The sequence below is a fragment of the Callospermophilus lateralis genome, chromosome 13 (assembly GCF_048772815.1).
Source record: "Callospermophilus lateralis isolate mCalLat2 chromosome 13, mCalLat2.hap1, whole genome shotgun sequence".
Taxonomy (NCBI): Eukaryota; Metazoa; Chordata; class Mammalia; order Rodentia; family Sciuridae; genus Callospermophilus; species Callospermophilus lateralis.
Window position 1 is genome coordinate 60,468,182 of NC_135317.1, and position 22,084 is coordinate 60,490,265.

General features: G+C 36.9%; 2 protein-coding genes across 2 annotated transcripts in view; one reads left to right on the plus strand and one right to left on the minus strand.

Moving 5' to 3' along the window:
• The window catches only part of Fbxo28 (F-box protein 28), a 32,252-nt gene extending 19,939 nt beyond the window's left edge, over positions 1-12,313 (minus strand). The window contains exon 1 of the mRNA XM_076831687.1: positions 12,034-12,313. Within this exon, the coding sequence (XP_076687802.1) occupies positions 12,034-12,300 (267 nt within the window). The 5' untranslated portion in view covers positions 12,301-12,313. The remainder of the gene's footprint in view (positions 1-12,033) is intronic.
• The window catches only part of Tp53bp2 (tumor protein p53 binding protein 2), a 199,231-nt gene that overhangs the window by 44,308 nt on the left and 132,839 nt on the right, over positions 1-22,084 (plus strand). The window lies entirely within an intron of this gene.

The following is a 22,084-nucleotide window of genomic DNA, read 5'->3' on the forward strand; positions in this document are numbered from 1 at the left end:
TGAATAACCACATTGTCACAGACACTAGTACCATGTTTTATGTGAGAAGAAAATACTTTGTTACTAGGGAATGAATCCAATGGCCACATCCCCAGCCCTTTTAAAAATTTATTTTGAGACAGGGTCTCATTTAAGTTGCTTAGGTTGGCTTTAAACTTGCATTCCTCCTGCTTTAGTCTCCTGAGCTGCTGGGATCATAGGCATGTGCCACTGTGCCCAGCAGAAAATAAGCTTTTACTGTATTATTGGAGGAAGAAAATGGCAGTGTGTTTTTGTGTGTAAAATATGGGATACAAAGAGGGCTAACCTCTCTTCTTTCATAGTAGAAAATCAATAGAAGATCAGCCAAAGAACTTGAAAGTGGTACCTACGGAAAGTAAAAGTTGGGGACTGCAAAAACTAATTTTTGTTGTCAAAACTACTTGATGCTTTACATCATAAGATGGAAAGAGTTATTAAAAAGAAAGACATGGTATGTACCCTCTAACATAACCTTGTAGTCTCCACAGACATTACAATTACATTCACAATGCAGTTAAGGTCAGAGATGAAATAGTTTCTCAGCAGTGAAAACAACAGAGAAAAACAAAGGTCAATTACTATTAAAATTTTTTTCAAGGTATTGCTGAAATTATTTTGAATTTTGCTGCACTGAATCTAGCTAGTGCTAGGGCTTACCTGTCTTTCACTGATCATCTTGAAATTCAACTGGATATTAGTATTGACTAGTTTGGACAAAAATGAGAATAGAATTTTCTGTGTTTTGAGCAGGGAGATCAGATGATAATAAGAAATCACTTGAAAAAAGAAAAGATCACTCATTTTTGAAAGATCTCATACTAGGATAGTTGGTTAGTTATTTTCTGTAAGCCCTGGAATATTAGGACTAAGGATATGGTTCTGGAAATTTCTCTGGAGATAGCTGAAGTCAATGTAGATAAACTCCAAGAGAAGTAGTCAAAGATAAAAAAGTAAATGCCGGGGCTGGGATTGTGGCTCAGTGGTAGAGCGCTCGCCTAGCATGTGTGAGGCCCTGGGTTCGATCCTCAGCACCACATAAAAATAAATAAAATAAAGATAGTGTGTCCAAGTACAACTAAAAAATAATTCTAAAAATTGTATTAAAAAAAAGTAAATGCCTACAAATGAAACTTCAACTGGCATTTGTAGTTTGAAGCTGGTTGAAGAAAAAAAGAGTTCACAAAGAAATTAAAATATCACCACAAAAGACAAAGTGAATATATGTGAAACATTAGTCATCACTGTCCTCCTTTCATGTTCCGTAAACACTGATTGTCAGCACAAGAACTGGAAAGAAGTGCATACATCTTTTGTTTAGAATTCAAAAAGAAACAAAATGACCACAGGAAAACAGAAATACATAGAATTTCCCCAAGGCCAGGAATTTAATGATCACTATTGGAAGTATATGCTAACTTACAAGTAAAAGTATCTCATTTAGGGATGGGGCTATGTCTCAATCCAGAGTGCAAAAGCCTGAGGCCCTGGGTTCAATCCCTAGCAACACACACACACACACACACACACACCAAACAAACAAACAAAAAAACCCAAACAACAACAAAAAAATTGTCTCATTTAAAGTATAGCTCCAGTTGGGTGCAGTGGTGCATGCCTGTAATCCCCCTGGCTCAGAAGGCTGAGGTAGGAGGATCACCAGTTCAAAACTAGCCTCAGCAACTGTAAGGTGCTAAGCAACTCAGTGAGACCCTGTCTCAAAATACAAAACAGGGCTGGGGATGTGGCTCAGTGGTTGAGTGTCCCTGAGTTCAATCCCTGGTATCCCCTGACCCACCCCCCCCACCGCCAAAAAAGTATAGCTCCAAATTTAAGGTTATGTTGTTATGTTAATAATTTTCTAAGGCTAAAAGAAAGAAATATTGTGTATTAAATTTTAAAAATCCTAGCAATATGACAGTAAAATAAGACCCCAGAAGATAATGCAGATGATGACCAAGCAGAAAAATCATCAGGGCTCATAGACACTGAAAGGAGAATGGAGCTTAGCAGAGGCTGGGAGGGACTGGGAGAGGGTGATCAATGGGTACTAAATTACAATTAAATAGGACTAAGAAGTTCTGCTATGCTATTGCCCAGAATAGTAACTACAGATAAGGATAAAGTATCTTATATTTTAAAAAAAAGATAAATAAAAGGATTTTAAATGTGGTATTCATTATAAAGAAATGATAAAGGTTTGAAGAGATAGATGTTTACCAGGATTAGAACATTAAATAATGTGTAATATGTGGAAACATCACATGGCACCTCAAAAATCTGCATGGATTGCTGGGCACGGTGGCTCAGGCCTGTAATTCCAGCGGCTTAGGAGACTAAGGTAGAAGGATCACAAGTTCAAAACCAGCCTCAGCAAAAGCAAGACACTAGTCAAGTCAGTGAGACCTTCTCTAAATAAAATACAAAACAGGGCTGGGATGTGGCTCAGTGGTGGAGTGCCCCTGAGTACAAGCCTCAGTACCAAACAAATAAATAAATAAATCTAGATGATACTTACGTATCAGTGAAAAAAAAATGGTTGACCATTAAAAAAAAAATGTAAATGATGTTATAGGGAACAGCCTTCACTATTACCCTTGTCTTTTTATTTAAAAAGCTATAATCAATTTACATAGTATGATAGTTGCAAAACCATAGGAATAGCAAAGATAACTGATGTATATATGTTAATTAACAAGATGTTTATAGTCCTGAGATGGCAAACTCAATGCAATATAGGCATTCACATCGATAATATGCTCTAAAAATTAATATACTTTATGAAAATAAAAAGCTTTAGATGTCACTACAAACAATTTTTTTTTTTAGCACCAGGTATTGAACCCAGGGTGCTTTACCACTCAGCCACATCTCCAGCCTATTTTATTTTTATTTTTTGAGACAGAGTCTCCCTAAGTTGCATGGAGCTTATTAAGTTGCTGAGGCTGGTTTTGAACTTGAAATCCTTCTGCCTCAGCCTCCTGAGCCACTGGGATTACAGGCATATGCCACCATGCCTGGCTTCATTAAAAATTTTTAAGTACAAAAAAGCCCCCTCCCCCAAAATATCAGGGCACTTAAAGATTAGGAAAAATATAACCTATAAAACACTAAAAAATATACCCACAAAGGGAATTAATTGGAAAAATTATTGGTTTGATACTGATATTTAGCTGAAGTTCTTGCTACTTGCTGAATAATAGATGCAGTTTTTCTTAGTTTGTTAATTCAGGACTTAAAATGCCATGTTTATCCTTTTTTCACTTTCTAATTTAAGTGTTCAGTAAGACAAATATTTCTTGTATTTGTTTAGAAATCTTTTTTAGATTTACTATGCCAAAATGGCCCTTGTTACTAATGCAAGACATGCTGTTTTCTTTTAATATCTAATGATAACTGAGTTAAAGATGTTTTTAAACAGCTGACACTGAGACTTACAATATATGTCTTATAATCATAATTCATATCATTGTTTTCTCACATAACTTAGTTGACATGAAAAACAGTATGCTGGACTTCTTTAATTTTAAGATACCATAGGGACAAAGATATATGATCAATTTAATCAAAGGTCTTCGGGGGAAAAAAAAAACAAATCCAAGAAATAATGCTACAATAATATATACAAAAGTGAATCAAGATACATTCCTATTTCAAAAATACCAAAATGTGGGCTGGAATGTAGTTCAGTGGCAAAGTATGTGCCTCATATGTGTGAAAGTCCTGGGTTCAATCCCCAGTTCCTAAAAGGAAGACCAAAAAAAAAAGTTAAAATATAAAACTATTTATATCTTAGAGGAATATTAGAGGAATATAGTGTAATGTAACCCAATTTTTAAAAAAGGTATTCATTTGGTGCCCTACAGTTCTCAACATTTTACACAAGCCAAGTGGTAGGCTAGACTCTTCAAATATGTCAATGCTGAGAAAGAATGAAAAAGTGTGTGTGTGTGTGTGTGTGTGTGTGTGTGTGTGTGTGAAAGGGGGGGGGAGGGAGGGGGAGAGGGAGGGAGGGAGGTGGGGAGTGTTCTAGAGTTGAATCCTTCCTTTATTAGATTCAAAATATCCCACCTCCCACAAGAGCTATAAAGGACATTTTGGTGGTAATTGAGAAATTTGAATATATTCTGCAATGTTAAATTTCTTGAAAGTGATGATATTGTGATTATGGAAGAGAGGTATTTAGGGGGAACATATAATTATATTTGCATATCTCAAATGATTTAATAAATGTATATGTGAGATACATATATCCTTGTCTGCTATGTATGTGCACATGTGTGCATATACATATTTAGAGAAAGAATGAATACAAGTAAAAGAAAGCAAATGTGCCAAAAGTTAATGACAATTGAAAAAATCATTTAGAAATGAATAATGAATGAATCACAACCATTCTGGATTTTCTTTTGTCCTATTTCCTCTTACTATGAACTCATCTTATTTTCCCTCACTTAAATATGGCTACAACTTGCCACCTCTTGCATAATACTGTAATCCTTTATAAAAAAAATTCCACCTACCTTGCATGATTTCCTAAGATTATTTTGTTACTATATTGTGGGTATGTATATAACACACACACACACACACACACACACACACATATATGTAATCCTCAAATGTCTACAGGTAGAATTACAACAAGTTTTACATTTTCTAGGTATCTCACCTAGATTATTCAATTGGAAAGAAAATATAAATTCATTTTAACACTGGCCTGAGAAAAACAATTAAGAAGTCTGTTCCCAGGATTCCTATAATGCACTCTATAAAGAGAACACCTATTCTGATTATTGTTTTTTATTATCTGTTATTATTCTTTCTTTTTCTGGGGGGGTGGCTGGGTATTGAACTCATGGTCAATCAACCTCTGAGCCACATCCCTACCCCTATTTTATATTTTATTCAGACACTGAATTCCTTAGTGCCTCGCCGTTGCTAAGGCTGGCTTTGAACTGGCGATCATCATGTCTCAGCCTCCCAAACTGCTAGGATTACAGGTGTGTGCCACCATGTCCAGCCTATTCTCCTCATTAATATAAAGACTTGAGTGTTGATTAAAATGAAGAAGATCTGATGCACTATTATAAATGGCTATCTGCTCATTATATACTCACTGCAGATTACCCTATCAATTTTTATTCTTGTAAGAATTTTCTTGAGTCACCATTTTCTTAAAATGGCCTTATAATCTGTTAAAGATCTTAGGTGAACTAAAAAATTTAAAAAAACTTCTAATCTCTACTGGAAGTATTTAGCAGCAATTTTTAACACTATTATAATTTATGCAGAAAACACTTCACAATGACAGATTTTCTATTGTATATTTAGAGGAGTGAAATATTTAAAGGACTTTTACTTATTCAACAGATATGAAGTGCTTATATCGAATCACAGACTGTCTAAGGCCTTCAGATTCATGATGAAAAGAGGTATGTTCTCACCCCCATGGAGCTTATACCTCATGGAAAACAAGCTCTTCCAAAAATAATTCCAAAATTATAATAATGATGTAAAGGGAACTTAAAGACATATTGGCTAAGTTCAGATAAGAATCACACAAGGCTGGAGCTTAGGATGTTGTTTGGCAGTAGAGTACTTGCCTAGCATGTTCCAGGGCCTGGGTTCAATTCTGTTTCAGGTGGAAAAAGAATCATGGAAGGCTTTGCTGAGTATAAACGCTTGAGGTGCTGAAAGGCACAGGAGAAGGAAAACAGAAGTAGGTGCTGCGAGAGGCCTGAGATATTGGGGAAAGTAAACAACCTCATGTTTGTTTCATTTAATCTTTCATGGTGAAAGCAGGTGGTTGAGAGAAACCTCTACTAAATGTTCTCTTTGCTTCTAATCTCCAATCACGAAATTGGATTTAACATGCACAGATCACTCTTTTAATACAGTACCTTCTTTAATATTTTAAGAATCTGTATCACATGGAACTTATCAGGGTGTGTAAACTTTTTCTTACTGCAACAAACACCTGAGATAAACAGCTTACAAATGGAAAGGTTTATTTTGGCTCACAGTTTTGGAGGCTCCAGTCCGTGACTGGGCTGACATTGCTTTTAGGCAACTGAAGGGCAGAGATAGTAGGTCATGATAGGAGTGTGTGTCAGAGCAAAACTGTTCACTTTGTGGCAGGAAGTATGGGAGAGAGAAATAAACTGGAGTTCAATAGTCCTCTTCCAGGACACACATGAATGACTTAGACCTCCCACTAGGCCCCACTTAAAAACAATTCCATCACCTCTCAAGAGTAACAAGCTTGGGACCAAATCTTTAATATCTAGGCATTTGAAAGGACATTCCAGATCCAAATTATAGCACAGAGTATGCAGATATATCTAGTCACTCTTATGAAATAATTATGATATTAAAAGACAAAAAAATTTTTTTTTAATATCCTTTTTGCTCCCCCTATAAACGCTATCTCAGCCTGGTTTCTTACATTTAACTGGTTTGTGAAATAAAAAAGTTCAAGGCTGAGGGAAGACTGACCAATAATCCAGAATATTTAATATACTTCAAATTTAAGCTCATCAATCCTTTTATCACTCTTCTCCAATTTCATCATTATATGTCACTTTTTTCTGCTGGGAATTTTCTTCTATTTTTACTGATTAAGAACTCATTATCTTGAGAAAGTCTCCTGGTTAACCGAACATTCGTGTATTTACTATCTTTGCATCTGTTATTCTGGTGCTTTGTAAATATGCTCAAGGAAGGGTATACATCATGTCTCCATGATTACACTGCCAACAGAGTTATTGATTGAGCCCCTTTATTTTGTGAAAATTAGCAGGAAGAATAAACTGTCCCTAAGCGATTATAATTTCTTACCTACTCTTAAGTACCAATTAAGAAGATCAAAAGCCTGAGGAAGAGATGTGGGAGGGAAAAAACTCTATAAAAATTTGCCAACAGAGTGTATTCTCTATAGAACACAGTACAGAGCAATGATGCTTAAGGTGGGGTATGGGGACTCCGGGGATTCAAAGGATACTTTCTGTAAATCTGTAAGATCAAACTATTCTCATAATGCTAAGAAGTTATTTGATTTTTTACTTATTTTCTAACAAGTATCCAAGCATCATTTTCTAAAGGCAATAAGACAATGATGATATTACTGTTCTGGCAGCTAATGGCATATGTTGGGCATTTTTGTGTTTTCAAGAATTTTTTAAGGTAAATTCTTAGGACTTCTAATAACTTTTTAGACTGTACAGGGGAGAAAATAATGCTAAGTGAAATAAGCAAGGCTCAGAAAATCAACAGTCAAATGTTTTTTCTCATATGTGAAAGCTAAAGCAAAATAAGGGAAAGAAGGCAGCCAGGGAGGGAGGGGATTGGTAGAGCAGGAGAATGAGAGGGCACGAGGTTGGAGGGGAGAGAAATATGGAATGAATCTACAACAGAATTATGTTTTTAAATTTTTTTTGTAGTTGTGCATAGACAACTTTATTTTATATGTTTATTTTTATGTGGTGCTGAAGATTGAACCCAGAGCCTCACATACTAGGCAAGTGCTCTGTCACTGAGCTATAGCCCCAGACCCAGAATTATGTTTTATAGTTATAAAAATGTACCAAAGGGAATACTCGTTTATGTATACGTAAAAAGTACCAATCAAAAATAAACAAAGGAGTGAAGGGAAGCTCAGTTAAGTAGAGGAGGGAGAAAAGGGGAATGGAGAAAGGGAGAAAAGGGAGAGGAAATGGGAACTGAAAGCAAATTCCTTATATGCATAATTTTGTCAAAAAGAAACCCAAATACTATGTATAATTATAATGCTTGAATGGAAGAAAAACTTGAGAACTCTTGGTATACACTGAGCAATACAAGGCAGAGCATGCCATACTTTAAACCAAAACTTCTGTTTTGCTTTAGCTGGGTGTGGCGGTGCAAGCCTGTAATACCAGCTACTCAGGAGGCTGAGGCAGGACTATCAGTTCAAAACCAGCCTCAGTGAACCCTGTCTCTACATAAAATACAAAATAGGGCTGGGGATGTGGCTCAGTGGTCGAGTTCCTTGGAGTTCAATGCCCAGTACCAAAAAACAACAACAAAACCTTCCCGTTTAAAAGAAGTAATTTCCCCCATTTTCCTTCACGTTTTCTACCAACCAACCTACTCTACCCTGCATAAATGGTTGCCACTGCATAACAGCCTGTTTTTTTTTTCAGTCCAAAAATTGGCTTATAACTTTTCATCATATAATTATAGCATGGTATAATACTGTTCCTCATGCCACTTAAAAGGTAAACAGAGCAGCAGTGCATTCACCAGTGAATATGGATGCACGTTTGTCTTCTTCAGCCCATGTGCATTGTCAGTATTTATTTCCCAAAGTGGAACTGGTGTGGTTTTTTTAGAGTGCTGCAGCATTAACCATAAACACATCTAATAAGAGTGGCACTGAGGACTGGGGTGGGGCATTTGTGTCAGATAATAAAACCAATGATAGTGGCACAGAGTCTTCAGAGTTAATTCTGTAAGTCCATACTTCACAGAATCATAGTAAATTTCCCCAATTAATGTAATATTTTGACTAGTAGTCACAAATCAATAACTAATGTTAATTTTTGTTCAAAAAATACAAATGTTCACTTAACTGTCATGAAGAAATGATGTGCACCAATTTGGACTATTCAATTTTAACATATATTCACAACTATTACATGCATCCTCATCTTGTACCAAAGACAGTTTAGTAATAAATGATTTTTAAGTAATACTGGCACAATTTTTAAGTTTCACATAACGGTTGCACCCTGCTTTTGGGGAAAATTTTGGCATAAAATCAGCTCAACAATTATGCAGTGAAATATGGTTAACAAAACTCTTCTAACATTTGAAGATGTGAAAGAATTATACACAAGTAGCAGACTGAACTACTTAGAGCACTCTAGAAAAATGTCTTAGGACAAAGTGTGTTTCTATACATTTTCTTGCTGACCAGAAAATTTCATTCCAGATAATAAATAAGAATTATCATTAAATTGTTTTCTGAACCACTAATGGTTCCACTTGAATCACAGGGAAATACCTTTGATAGTGCCTCTCTAAAACATCTCTTAAAAGCCTCCAGTGCTTATTTTTCAGCAGATTAAGAATACTGTGCTTATGAGCCAAAGTTACAGGCTCAAAGTTACCTTTGATCTGTTCTCTAAGGGTAGGGGACTTTTGGCACTTGTTTCAAAGTCTCTCATGTACCTACTAAGGGGGCCTGGGTGACACACTAATGTAGCACCGGCAAAAAACAAAGTACATGTTTTGTCATTTCTAAAGCTGTGTTCATCCAAATAATTTTAAATATATTTAGAAGAGTTAAATATAAAACTATTTCTGTGTAATCAGGATTTGCAGGTTTTAGGTACATGTTTGGAACAATATCAATGGCAGAAAAAGATCCAATTTAATAAGGCATTCAGACAGTCCCTTGGAAATCAGTGAACTGGAGTCAAATTTCAATTATTCATGGTAACTGGAGACAAAGACTTATCAACTAACCTGCATAATCGAAAAAACATTATTCTAAGCAATTTCTACTTAGAGGAAATCTTTCAAAGAAAATAAGCACATGGACTGTACACTTGTCCTCTAAGTTAGTGCTAACAGTGGCTATGAGTGAGGTCATATAGGATAAGGTAAGTAAGGAAAGTAGGAAGGAAGAAAAAAAGTCCAAACAAAACAAAACACCCACACAATGCATAAGCTAGCTCATCATTCCACCAAATAGCTAATGGAAATGAATTTTCCATTTGGCTTTACAGAAATGAATTCTGTTCTCAATATTATTCTCTTTCAAGCATATCCAGCTTTAATTCTACTTAAAAAAATTCTTAAAATGAAAGAAATTTTGCAATACATACAGCAGGTACCAATACTTAAGTCTCAAGATTTCTTTTTTGGTAAACAATTCCTTAGATTTAAATATAAATAACCACTTAAATTGAAAAGGAATGTACCTAACCAGGCACTGTCTTAATTTCATTAAAAAACATAATTAAATTAACGCTGACACCTAGTGGCAAGAAAGAACATCTTTTATGATGCTACCTGAAATGTACCTTCCGAAATCAAACCAATGACTCTAAAACCAAAGACACCTCTAAATTCCCACAAAAGATTATCCATTTAATCTATTTAAGAATTATCCATTAACCTGAAAGAAAGAAAAAAATCTTCATTACAAAACAAAAACAAAAACAAAAAAACTTATTTGCAGATGTAAAACTGGCTACAAAATCTTTTCCTGGGGGTGGGAGTGGGAGTTGGTACTAAAGGAACTCCTTCAGAAAATGTCTGAAATGATAAATTTGTAACCTTAAAAGACCAAAAAAACCCAAAACAAAACAAAACAAAAAACGAGAACTGCTTAAAAATTAAGCATGCAGCTGAATATATCACTTGAAAGAGATTATTACTTATTAATAAACTGTGGAATGTGTTTAACTCTTGTTCTCTAAGATGGGCTGTCCCTCCCCTCTTAAGAATGTTCTAACTTTAAAACAGTAAAATGACTAACAAATAAGCTAACAAAACCCACAGTTTTCCTCTACATTTATAATGAAACACAACTGTGAACACTTCAAGCTTCACAGAGCCATTGTCTGGCTGAATAGCTCAATTCAATCAAATGTTCTGTTCAATTTCCAGACACCATGTGCATATAGTGTAAATTTGGATCAAACACCAGTCTGTAAAAATCCGAAGAAATATTTAAGATTCTAAACAAAATTCTAGGATGAAATGTTTTGAAAATCAGGGACAATAAATTTTAAAATATCTCTTTTCAACTGAAGAAATTTTCCATCCTGCAGACTGGCATGATTGAACTGCTGTGTTGACTACGAAAAAAATTGGCCATCAGTGTGATTATTTACAAGCTTTCTTTTAAAAATATTATTTCCTTTGAAAAATGCGATTATAACCAATTCAGACTGGAGGCCTAAGCCTAAAATATGACATATTGATTAATAAGAAATGCTTATACACAGCACATTTACAAAATGTCTTTGTCCTCTTAAAAACAATCCCAAGCAGATATAGCTTCTACACAGAATCGGCTTGCAATCACTTCAAAATGTCCACCTCCTTCAATTTCCTGACCACTTAAAAGATAAATTCGCTCAAAGGAAGCAAAATATCTGACTGAACTAAGACATTCATCAAATCTTCAGTCAAATCACTGGGGTGAAATAAAATTCCAATGGCAAATTTTTTGTTTTAAAATATCCTGGACGGAACAACTGTGATTTTAAAGTATAAATAAACCTCTCCTAAAGCTGGAGGGTGGACATAAAGCACCAGTTTAAAAATGAATTGCAAAAGGAGGGGAAGGAGAAACTGTCAAAGGGCAAGTTACTTCACTTCGGAGGGGAAGTGTCAGGGTGAGGAGGGGCCAGAATGGTCATTTCCCAGGGCTCTACTTTAGTGGTCAAGCAGGACGTTTGGGTTTAAAGCCACGAAAACACGTTCCAATTTTTCACTATCTCTATCGGGGTTTGGGGAGAATCGACGACCCCTACTTCATCTTCTCCAACAAGGAAGCTTTGAGTGATTGGGGGGAACAATACCTTCGTTATTCTTGCAAGACAAACCAAGTCTGGCTGGGATCAGCCCACTTCTGAGTTTTGCCTGCCAACTCGGGCCGGGGGCTGGGAGGCGGTATGTAAGAGACAGGAAACAAGACCCCTGCGGGGGGGGGGGTCCACGCTCCGGACAGATACCTGGAAAGCCCAACTCCTCTTCACCCGCGGTCCCGCTTCCCGACTAGGGGCCAAGTTCTCTCGGGAAGTAGCCCCCGATCCCGCAGCCACGGCGCAATCAGGAACGAGCCCACTCCCGCTGACGGACGCCAAGAGACAGTTCGAGACGGGGAGGGGCGAGCTCCGGGATCTCGCACCGGCTGGGGCTCCAGGAGAGCTCCCTCCCCGGGAACGCAATCCCCGCGCCTCCCCTCCCCAGAACTCAGCCCAGAGGAGAAGGCGGCAGGGTCCCCAGGGGCCTCACCAGACGAAGCTGGCTAATTTCGTCGTAGGACATAAAGCTGAGGATGTTCTCGATGGCTACGATGGGCAGCGCCACCAGAGTGTTGTTTTGAGGCAGCTGGTCCGGAGCCAGCGCCGGCACTGGGGGTGCCTGGGACCCCGGCTGCGGAGGCTGTGGCGGAGGCGGTGGGAGCTGTCGCTGAGCAGAGCCGGCGGCCGAAGAGGAGCCGCCGTCGCCGTGGCCGCCTCCTCCTTCCTCAGCCATCCGCTCCTCCGACGCCGCCGCCATCTTGGGAGTTTGATTCCTTCCCCCACTGTAAGGGGAACGGGGATACTTCCGGCGCGTCACTTCCTCCTCCTGCAACCACGGGGAGGGGGCACCTAGGGGAGAGGGAGGAGCTCTGGGGTGACAGGCGGAAAGAGATGCAGGCTTGGTGTTTGTTCAAGTGGAAATGAGGAAAGAGCTGGAAAACCTCAAGAAAGGTGGTCGTCCTAGACTCTTTTATCCAAGATTGGAAACCACTTGAGAGCAAGGGAATTCTAGCTATTAAGATGAACTTCACTGGTACAGTTTTCTTGAAGAATTTCCTCACAGAATTACAATAAAAATATTGATAATAATAAAAATATTGATAATAAAAATAATAATGTAGTTAGAATATTACCATTTTCCCAGAATCATGGTAAGAAATTGATTTAGGTAAACAAAAAAGAATAAAGTTATCGGTAAAACTATGCAAAGACGAGCCTTAAAAAATGTTCAGTGAAAGAAGACAAGCACAAAGGACTATTTATTATATAATTCCATTTAAATGAAGTAGCTGAAGACTTAAAAGTAGATTAGTATTTGCCACAGGTCTGGAGAAGTATGGAAGAGAAACAACGGTAATGTGTGCACAGTATATTTTTGGATGAAATGGAATTTATAGTGATGATGGTTGCACAACTTGTGAATATACTAAAAATAATGAATTGTATAATTTAAGATAATGAACTTTTTGTTGATTAAAAAAATAAATGACAGTGCAATACATTACAATTCTTATTACATGTATACAGCACAATTTTTCATATCTCTGGTTGTATATAAAGTATGTTGACACCAATTCATATCTTCATGCATGTACTTTGGATAATAACTATCCATTCCACCATCCTTGCTAATCCCCTTCCTCCTCCCTTTCCCTCCCACCCCTCTGCCCTATCTAGAATTCATCTATTCCTCCCATGCTCCCCCTCCTTACCCCACCATGAGTCAGCCTCCTTATATCAGAGAAAACATTCAACATTTGTTTTGGGGGGATTGGCTAACTTTACTTAGATTATCTTCTCCAATGCTATCCATTTACCTGCAAATGCCATGATTTTATTCTCTTTTATTGCTGAGTAAAATTCCATTGTGTCTATATGCCACACTTTTTTTTATCCATTCATCCACTGAAAGGCATCTATGTTGGTTCCACAGTTTAGCTATTGTGAATTGTGCTGCTATAAACATTGATGTGGCTGTGTCCCTGTAGTATGCTGTTTTTAAGTCTTTTGGGTATAGATTGAGGAGAGGGATAGCTGGGTCAAGTGGTGGTTCCATTCCCAGATTTCCAAGGAATCTCCATACTGCTTTCCGTATCGGCTGCACCAATTTGCGGTTCCACCGGCAATGTATGAGTGTACCCTTTTCCCCACATCCTCACCAATACTTATTGTTGTTTGTCTTCATAATAGCTACTATGAATTTTTATTATATACTAATTATTTTCCAGCAAAACAATTAATTTTAGGCTAGAATTATCAAAAGATGCTAAAACTAGAAGAAAAAATGATGATGAACATAATATTTAGTGTCTCAAAATAACTCCACATACCATACTTCCAAAAGCACTATACAGATTTAATGCATTTCCAATCAGAATTCCAATGACATTCCTCATAGAAATAGAAAAATCAATCATGAAATTCATCTGGAAAAATAATAGACCCAGAATAGCTAAAGCAATCCTTAGCAGGAAGAGTAAAGCAGGTGGCATCACTATATCAGACCTTAAACTATACTACAGAGCAATAGTAACAAAAACAGCATGGTATTGGCACCAAAACATACTGGTAGACCAATAGTATAGAATAGAGGACACGGAGACTAACCCACAAAACTACAATTATCTTATGTTAGAAAAATCTGCCAAGAACATGCATTGGAGAAAAAAAAGCCTTTTCAACAAATGGTGCTGGGAAAACTAGAAATCCATATGCAACAAAATGAGATTAAACCCCTATCTCTCACCATGCACAAAACTTAACTCAAAATGGATCAAGGACTTAGGAATACAACCAGAGACCCTGCGTTGAATAGAAGAAAAAGTAGGCCCTCATCTCCATCATGTGAGATTAGACCCCAACTTCCTTAATAAGACTCCTGTGACACAAGAATTAAAATCAAGAATCAATAAATGAGATGGTCTCAAACTAAAAAGTTTCTTCTCAGCAAAAGAAACAATCTGTGAGGTGAATAGAGAGCCTACATTTGGAAGCAAATCTTTAAGTCCACACAAATCAGATAGAGGACTAATCACTAGGGTATATAAAGAACTCAAAAAACTAAACACCCCCCCCAAAAAAACCCCAAATAACCCAATCAATAAATGGGTCAAGGATCTGAACAGACACTTCTCAGAAGATGATGTATAATCAATCAACAAATACATGAAAAAATGTTCATCATCACTAGCAATTAGAGAAATGCAAGTTAAAACCACTCTAAGATTTCATCTCACTCCAGGCAGAATGGCAGCTATTATGCATATAAACAACAACAAGTGTTGGCGGGGATGTGGGGAAAAAGGTACACTCATACACTGCTGGTAGGACTGCACATTGGTGCAGCCAATATGGAAAGCAGTATGGAGATTTCTTGGAAAATTGAGAATAGAACCAACATTTGACCCAGCTGTCCCTCTCCTCAATTTATACCCAAAAGACTTAAAAACAGCATGCTACAGGGACACAGCCACATCAATGTTTATAGCAGCACAACTCACAATAGCTAAACTGTGGAACCAACCTAGATACCCTTCAATAGATGAATGGCTAAAGAAAGTATGGCATTTATACACAATGGAATTTTACTCAGCAATAAAAGAGAATAAAATCATGGTATTTGCAGGTAAATGGAAGGAGTTAGAGAAGATAATGCTAAGTGAAGTTAGCCAATCCCCAAAAACTAAGTGCTGAATATTTTCTTTGATTTAAGGAGGGTGACTCATAGTGGGATAGGGACAGGAACATGGGAGGAACAGATGAACTCTACATAGGGCGGAAGGGTTGGAGGGGAAGGGAGGGGGCATGAGGTAATTAATAATGGTGGAAAGTGATGATCATTATTATCCAAAGTACATGTATGAAGACACAAATTGGTGTGAATATGCTATGTATACAACCAGAGATATGAAAAATTGTGCTCTATTTATGTAATAAGAATTGTAATGCATTCTGCTGTCATATATAAATTAAAAAACTTACATAAAAAATAACTCCACACATTATATATTAATTACAAAGATGAAAAATGTTTACAATAGAGAAATTTAATAGACACTGTTATAGCAAAATGATCAAGACTAATACACAAGTTATGGGAAGAACTGACATCATGTTCCTCTTAACATGAGAATAACACAACTTAATGTAATATTCCTGCACAATAATGCATAATCTGTAGTTGAGATAGACAAATCTAGATTACTGGCTCATGTTCTTCAAAAAATGTCATGAAACACAAAGACTAAGAAATTGTCTCAGATTAAAAGGACATAGCAATTAAATCCATGGTGATCTTGGATTGGTTCCTGGTGTAGGGGGAAAATAGCTATAAAGGACGTTATGTCAATTGACTTTAATATTTAATCATCAGATTTTTCTGATTTGGGCCTGGCATGGTGACCCATGCTGTAACGTTGGCCATTTAGCGAGACCCTGTCTCAAAAATATAAAGGGCTGAAGGGCTGGGGCTGTAGCTCAGTGGTAGAGCGCTTGCCTTGCACGCATGAGGCACTGGGTTTGATCCTCAGCACCACATAAAAATAAATTAATAAAAAATAAAGATATTGTGTCCATTCATAACTAAAAAAATATTTTCAAAAATATATAAAGGGCTGAGGCTTTAGCTCAGCGATAGAGTACCCCTGGGTTCAGCCCACAGTACTGAAAAAAAAATCTGATTTGGATAATTATATTGTGTTTTTTTAAGGCAATGTCCTCGTTCCTAAGAAATACATATTGAAGTATCTAGGGAAAAAGGAGAATGATATTTCTATTTACTCTCAAATTGTTCAAATAGAATGAGATTAATAAGGCAAATATAGCAAGAGGTGAATAATATGTGAACTTGGGTGCAGAGCAAATTTGAATGTCCTTGCCCTATTTTTTAATTATTTCAGAATAAAAAATTCAAAGTTTGCTTAATATTTCCACAACTTTGTATCCTCATAATACCCTATGACAAAGATAAACCTAAATTACCAAATTTTGAAGCTTTCTGTTCCTTGGTTCTGGGTCTTCATCTTAAAGTATCCAATTGTCCTTTCTTTTCCAGCTTTGTTTTGGAATCTAATTGTTGCACCATAGGTATGAAAACTGCAGAAAAAGCTAAGCATGACTAACAGTTAAGGGAAAGCTAATATGAGGATAACTAAAGTGAGGAAATTAATTGGAAGTATTGTTGGTGGTGAGCTTGTCAGTTTGAACTTTCCCTATTCACTGGGCATGTAAACAATTAGTCATTTTACCTATGATTGTTGCAAAACTTTTGAACTTGTGTGTGTGTGTGTGTGTCTATGTATGTGTGTCTGTGTGTGTGTGGTGGAAGAGTACTGGGGATCCAATCCTTTTTTTTTTTTTTTTTTTTTGGAGACAGGTTCTCACTAGGTTGCTAACACCTTTAGCCTTGAACTTGCTGTCCTTCTGTCTCAGTCTCCCGAGTAGCTGGGATCACAAGCATATGCCACCATACCCCACTGATTATTTCTTTGATTCTCCTATGATGGGGTTTGTAATAGTCCATTTTTCATTACTATAAAAAAATTCCTGAGATTGAATAATGCGTAAAGAAAAGAATTTTATTTGGCTCCAGTTTTGGAGGCCAAAGGTCCAAGACAGGGTTACCTTATTCATTCAACCTCTGGTGAGGGTCCCTTGGCTGTGTCACATCATGGTGAATGGCATCATAGTAGGAACACTTGGGAGAGGAAAACATAACATGATGATATTGGAAGCCCCAAAACAGGAAGGGACCAATCTTGATCTTTTTATAAAAACTCACACTCCTAGAAATTAACTGGGTCTCATGAGAACTACTTAATCCCTTTCAATGGTAGTGCCCCCAATGGCCGAACCACCTTCCAGTAGACTCCATTTCTTAAAGGTTTTACCACCTTACAATATCACTGCAATGAAGATCAAGCTTCCAATAGAGGAATCCTTGATGGATATACTCAAATCATACCCGACTATAGCAGAGTGGTTTTGCATTCAATATATGCTTTATGTCTAACAGTTCCTGAGATGTTTGCATATTTATAATGTGTTAGTTTTATCTCCCCTAATAGATTGTAATTTCACTTTTCTACTTAGGTTATTGCTATCTCTTCAGAGAAACTATTATATTTATTGTAAATTGAATTCATTTTCTACCTTGTTTTATTAAAGTTAGATGCTTTCGTGATAGGTTAGATGGAACTAGAATGTCTATAAATGGAACCATGTTGTAAATAGATTGTGGGAACTCTCAATTAAAGAAAGTCCTTTTAAACGTGAATCATTATTATTTAATTTAATTCATCTATTTTGTAAATCCAATCATTACATGCAGTTGTTTGTTTGAAGTGGTCTTATGAAAAAGCATTCCTACTCCCTTATCTCTCCATGGGCGGCCAACTAGTTAACATCCAGATCTCTTAATATAAATAACAGAGTACAACTATGGGAACAATTTAAACCAGTTCCTGCCAGTCAGCTCATTCAAATTGTTCTCTGTTTATATATACTGGATCTCTACCCTTGTATTTTCTATACTTTTTTAATAAAGAGAATTTCAAAGCAAATGGCTGCTTTGTTTCAGTTATTAAAATCAATGCTTGTTTTAGATATGCTTTCCAACCAAAACAAATATTTCTAGCTATAATAAATATTTGAGCCCTTAGGAGGAATTCTGAGTTCCAACTGTAGTTGTATGCCAGCAAACTACTGCAAGACAGCAGTTTCAAATATGGCTAGGCACATACTTCTTAAGGTCTATGTGTTTCTAGTTTTATATTGGTAAAAGAGAATAAATACAATTACCTTCTTTTATCTTACTCAGTTAGTATAAAGATGAACTGAGGCAGCAAAGGTGTAGAGTCTTCAATTCCTCTGATTAAAAGCATTAAAGCTAATATACTGTAGTGCAGATAATATGTCATCCTGGCTCCCCTATCCTTCGCTTCCTGATCCACATGTGTGTTAGGGAACTGAGTGTGTTGGGTAGGATGAGAGGTGATCTAATTTATTCGATGACACCTCTACAAGAAGAAGAGCTTTATATATGTAAAAGAGGAAACTAAAACCAGACATTGTTTTTTTCTGTTTGTTAGCAGATTTGTAATATATTCAGAAAGAATGAGTGATGAGCTCATATCCTAAACAATAAGAGGCTCAAAGTTTCTGTGGATTATAATTACCTAGATTTTAAAAGACCCATCTTTTGACCAGATGAGAAGTTTACTATCATGGCTAATGACTAAAATTATATATATATATATATATATATATATATTTATTTATATATATAAAAAATTATATATATATATATAAAATTAAATTTGAAGCTTTGATTCCAGAGAAAGTAGTTCATTAAACTTTTAATTCAGTGTCCATTGGCTGCTACATGAGTAAAATACAAGAAAGATGCTAAGAAATAAATGTTTCCCATCCTCAGGAGATTGTGAGTCTGACAACACTATCAGTTACCACGTGGATCCACTGAGTTGATCCCACTGTCCTGGCAAGATTGACTGGTATCTCTTTTATTCCCTCAAGTGAAGTCTTCCTAAAATTGTATATTCAGAAAGAAAAGCTTAATTTCCTGGGCTGTTCTTTAGAAGAAGTGATTCAGCTAGCAGTGTTCTGAGCTGTAAGAAAGGTGCGTAAACACAAATTACAGGAACATATAAGTAGAAGCAGTTAATTCTGTTTTGAAAAATTAGGAAACATTTCACAGAGGAGGTTATAGTTGACCTTGACTTAGAATGATGGTGCTGTGGGATCTATGTTAACTTTCAGTTACTGTGACAAAATACCCAAGATAACCAACTTAAAAAGAGAAAAGATTTATTTTGGTTCATGGTTCCAGGGTTTTCCATCCACAGTCCCTTGGCTTTGAGCCTGTGGTGGAAACGTGTTTCAGAACAAAATTGCTTACCTCATAGAGGATAGGAAGCAAAGAGAGAGACTGGAAGAGACCAGCAGTCTCAATATTCCCTTCAAGGGCATGCCCACAATGACCTAACTTCCTTCCACTAGGTCCCACCTCTTAAAAAGTTTCCACTACTTCCAAATAGCACCAAAGGCTGGCAAGCAGGCCTTTTACACATGGGCCTTTGAGGGATATTTAATATCCAAACTATAGCAGGATCCTAGCAGAGGATCCTAGCAGGGGCTTTCTTTCTCTCTCGATAAATATATATATTAGTAGATGGACACAATACCTTTATTTATTTATTTTTATTTTCATGTGGTGCTGAGGATCCAACCCAGTGTCTCACACATGCACTGGGATAGAGAGTTTAAATGGTTAAGGCAAGCACTTTACCACTGAGCTAAAACCCTAGCCCCAGAGGCTTTCTTAATTAAAAGGCAAAGATGGACGTGCAGACATTTCAAACAAAATAACAGTATAAATGGCATAAATGATATAAACATTCAGATTTGGGAGAAGTGGGTATATGCTCAGGATTTTGGACTTTAATTCTGCAAGCCACAGTGGTTGTTTTTGCTTTCATGCTTTTTAAAAAAAAGCTGTGACAATTATCAATTCATTGCCTTTGAGATCTAAATTCACCCTTGTTGTCTGCTTTGTGAAAATACATTTGGGCCCTTGAAATAGTTCCCCTTTATTAGCTAGCATAGTGTTAAGCCATGTCAGTAGAGGGCTCCGGAGAGACATTGTAGGAAGGAAAGATCTTGCTTCCCAGTTCCTATATGCTTGACTGGCAGGCTTTTACAGCACAAGGGCATGTGGTCGGTTTCTTGGGCAGTACCTCCTGCACTGCATGGCAGTCAGCAGTAGCCACTGGCCAGCAAGTGCCCCTGCATCTCCTCCTCCCTTGCATGGTGTTGTGATGAGACTCCTCCCCATGAAGTTTTCCTTGAGGTACTGGAGGAGATTTCCAGCAAATTCTGCCAGCATAGTACCGCAGTGACTTCTCTGCCATGTAGTGTGCCCTCCAACAAGGTCTGGGACTCAGCCTTGCAGGAACTTCTTCCTTGGGTGCTGTATCCCAGCTCAAAGGATATGGCTGCTCCTTATATTTGCTCTTCCTATATTCTTCAGAGGTCTCTTCTTATTAGTTTATCACTCATTGTTTCAATCCTTTGCTACAGTTAATAAATCTTTATAGTAAGCTTTTCCTGTTCAAATTACTGTATTATTTCTTTTTCTTGTTTGGACCCAGATTTATTTGGTTAGGAAATCTTTTTTATTTTTAGCAAAAAATAATCTTAAGAACTCTACTATATAGAACAGATAAATGCAGATCTCTATTGGGTGGAAGGCCCAAGGCTTATCTCCTTCAGCCTTTTTTTTTTTTTTTCCTCTCTAAGGTTGCTTCTCAAAACCCCAGGGCTCTATAGAACACTTGAAAATTGTTGCTATGGACAATTTGGAGCCATTTAGTGGAAGAGCTTGATCAGTTCTGTGTTTTAGAAAAATCATTCTAGTAAGGATGGAAAGACTCTACTGGAAAGTAGAGTTGGTGGTTAGGGATATCAGTTAGGAAGTTAGTATATAGTACTCAAAGAAAAAGAAGACTTTGGGCCTGAATTAGAACAGAAAAAGGGGGATGGATGGAGAGTTTTAAAATGTTAAAATTAGGCTGTGTGTAACTCAATGGTATAGCATGTATTTAACATGCATGAGGCTCTGCATTCAGTCCCCAACACCACACACACACACACACACACACGTTAAAATTGACAGAACTAAAAGAAATTGACAGTACTTAATACTCACTGGATGTCGAGGATAGGCTATTAGAAGAATATAAAGCTGTCACTGCTATGGAAACTGAACAGTGGGATAACTAGATGTGCCACTGACGGAGGTGGGGGTTGCAGGGAAAGGAGCAGATTTGATGTGAGAGCAGAAAAAAAAGTGAGCTTGATTTTGGGCATATTGGGATTAAGTGTCTGTGAAGCTTCTGTTTAAAGAGAATTATAGTAATAGATCCAATTTATTGAATATTTATCAGTCCATTTTGTGCTGCTATAATGGAATACCCAAGACTAGGTAATTTATGAAAAACAGAGACCTATTTCTTACAGTGCTAAGAATATTTTAATGGAGGAGAGTGAGAGATGACAAATTGGCAGATCCAGGGCATTTGTATATTTGAATCTCAATATCCCGATTTAGTTTCAGATCAATGTGGCATGATCTGCCCCTGTCTCCTATTACTAAAGTTTGGTATTTCTCGACACTGTGGAAACTTGTAGAAGCATCTGGAGTGCTCATTTTAAATTATGATTTTCAGGCCCTACTCAAGATCTATTATATTGGAAACTCTGAGAATCTCTGTTATAAATAAGGCCCAAACTTGTTCCTTAGGCATTCTACAGCATCTGAATTTCTGGTTTTATATGTTCTTCACCTCCCCCACAATCAGTGAGGAAGCCGTTGTTTTTAGATTGCATAATTTTGTACTCAAGTTCATAGTAACATAAGAACTCAGATTTTCTGAGTAGTTAACTAATAGTTAACTATTTAAGAACTTTTTTTAAACAACCATTTTCTTCTTGCTTTCAGGCACTGGCCTCTACTTCAGTGATTT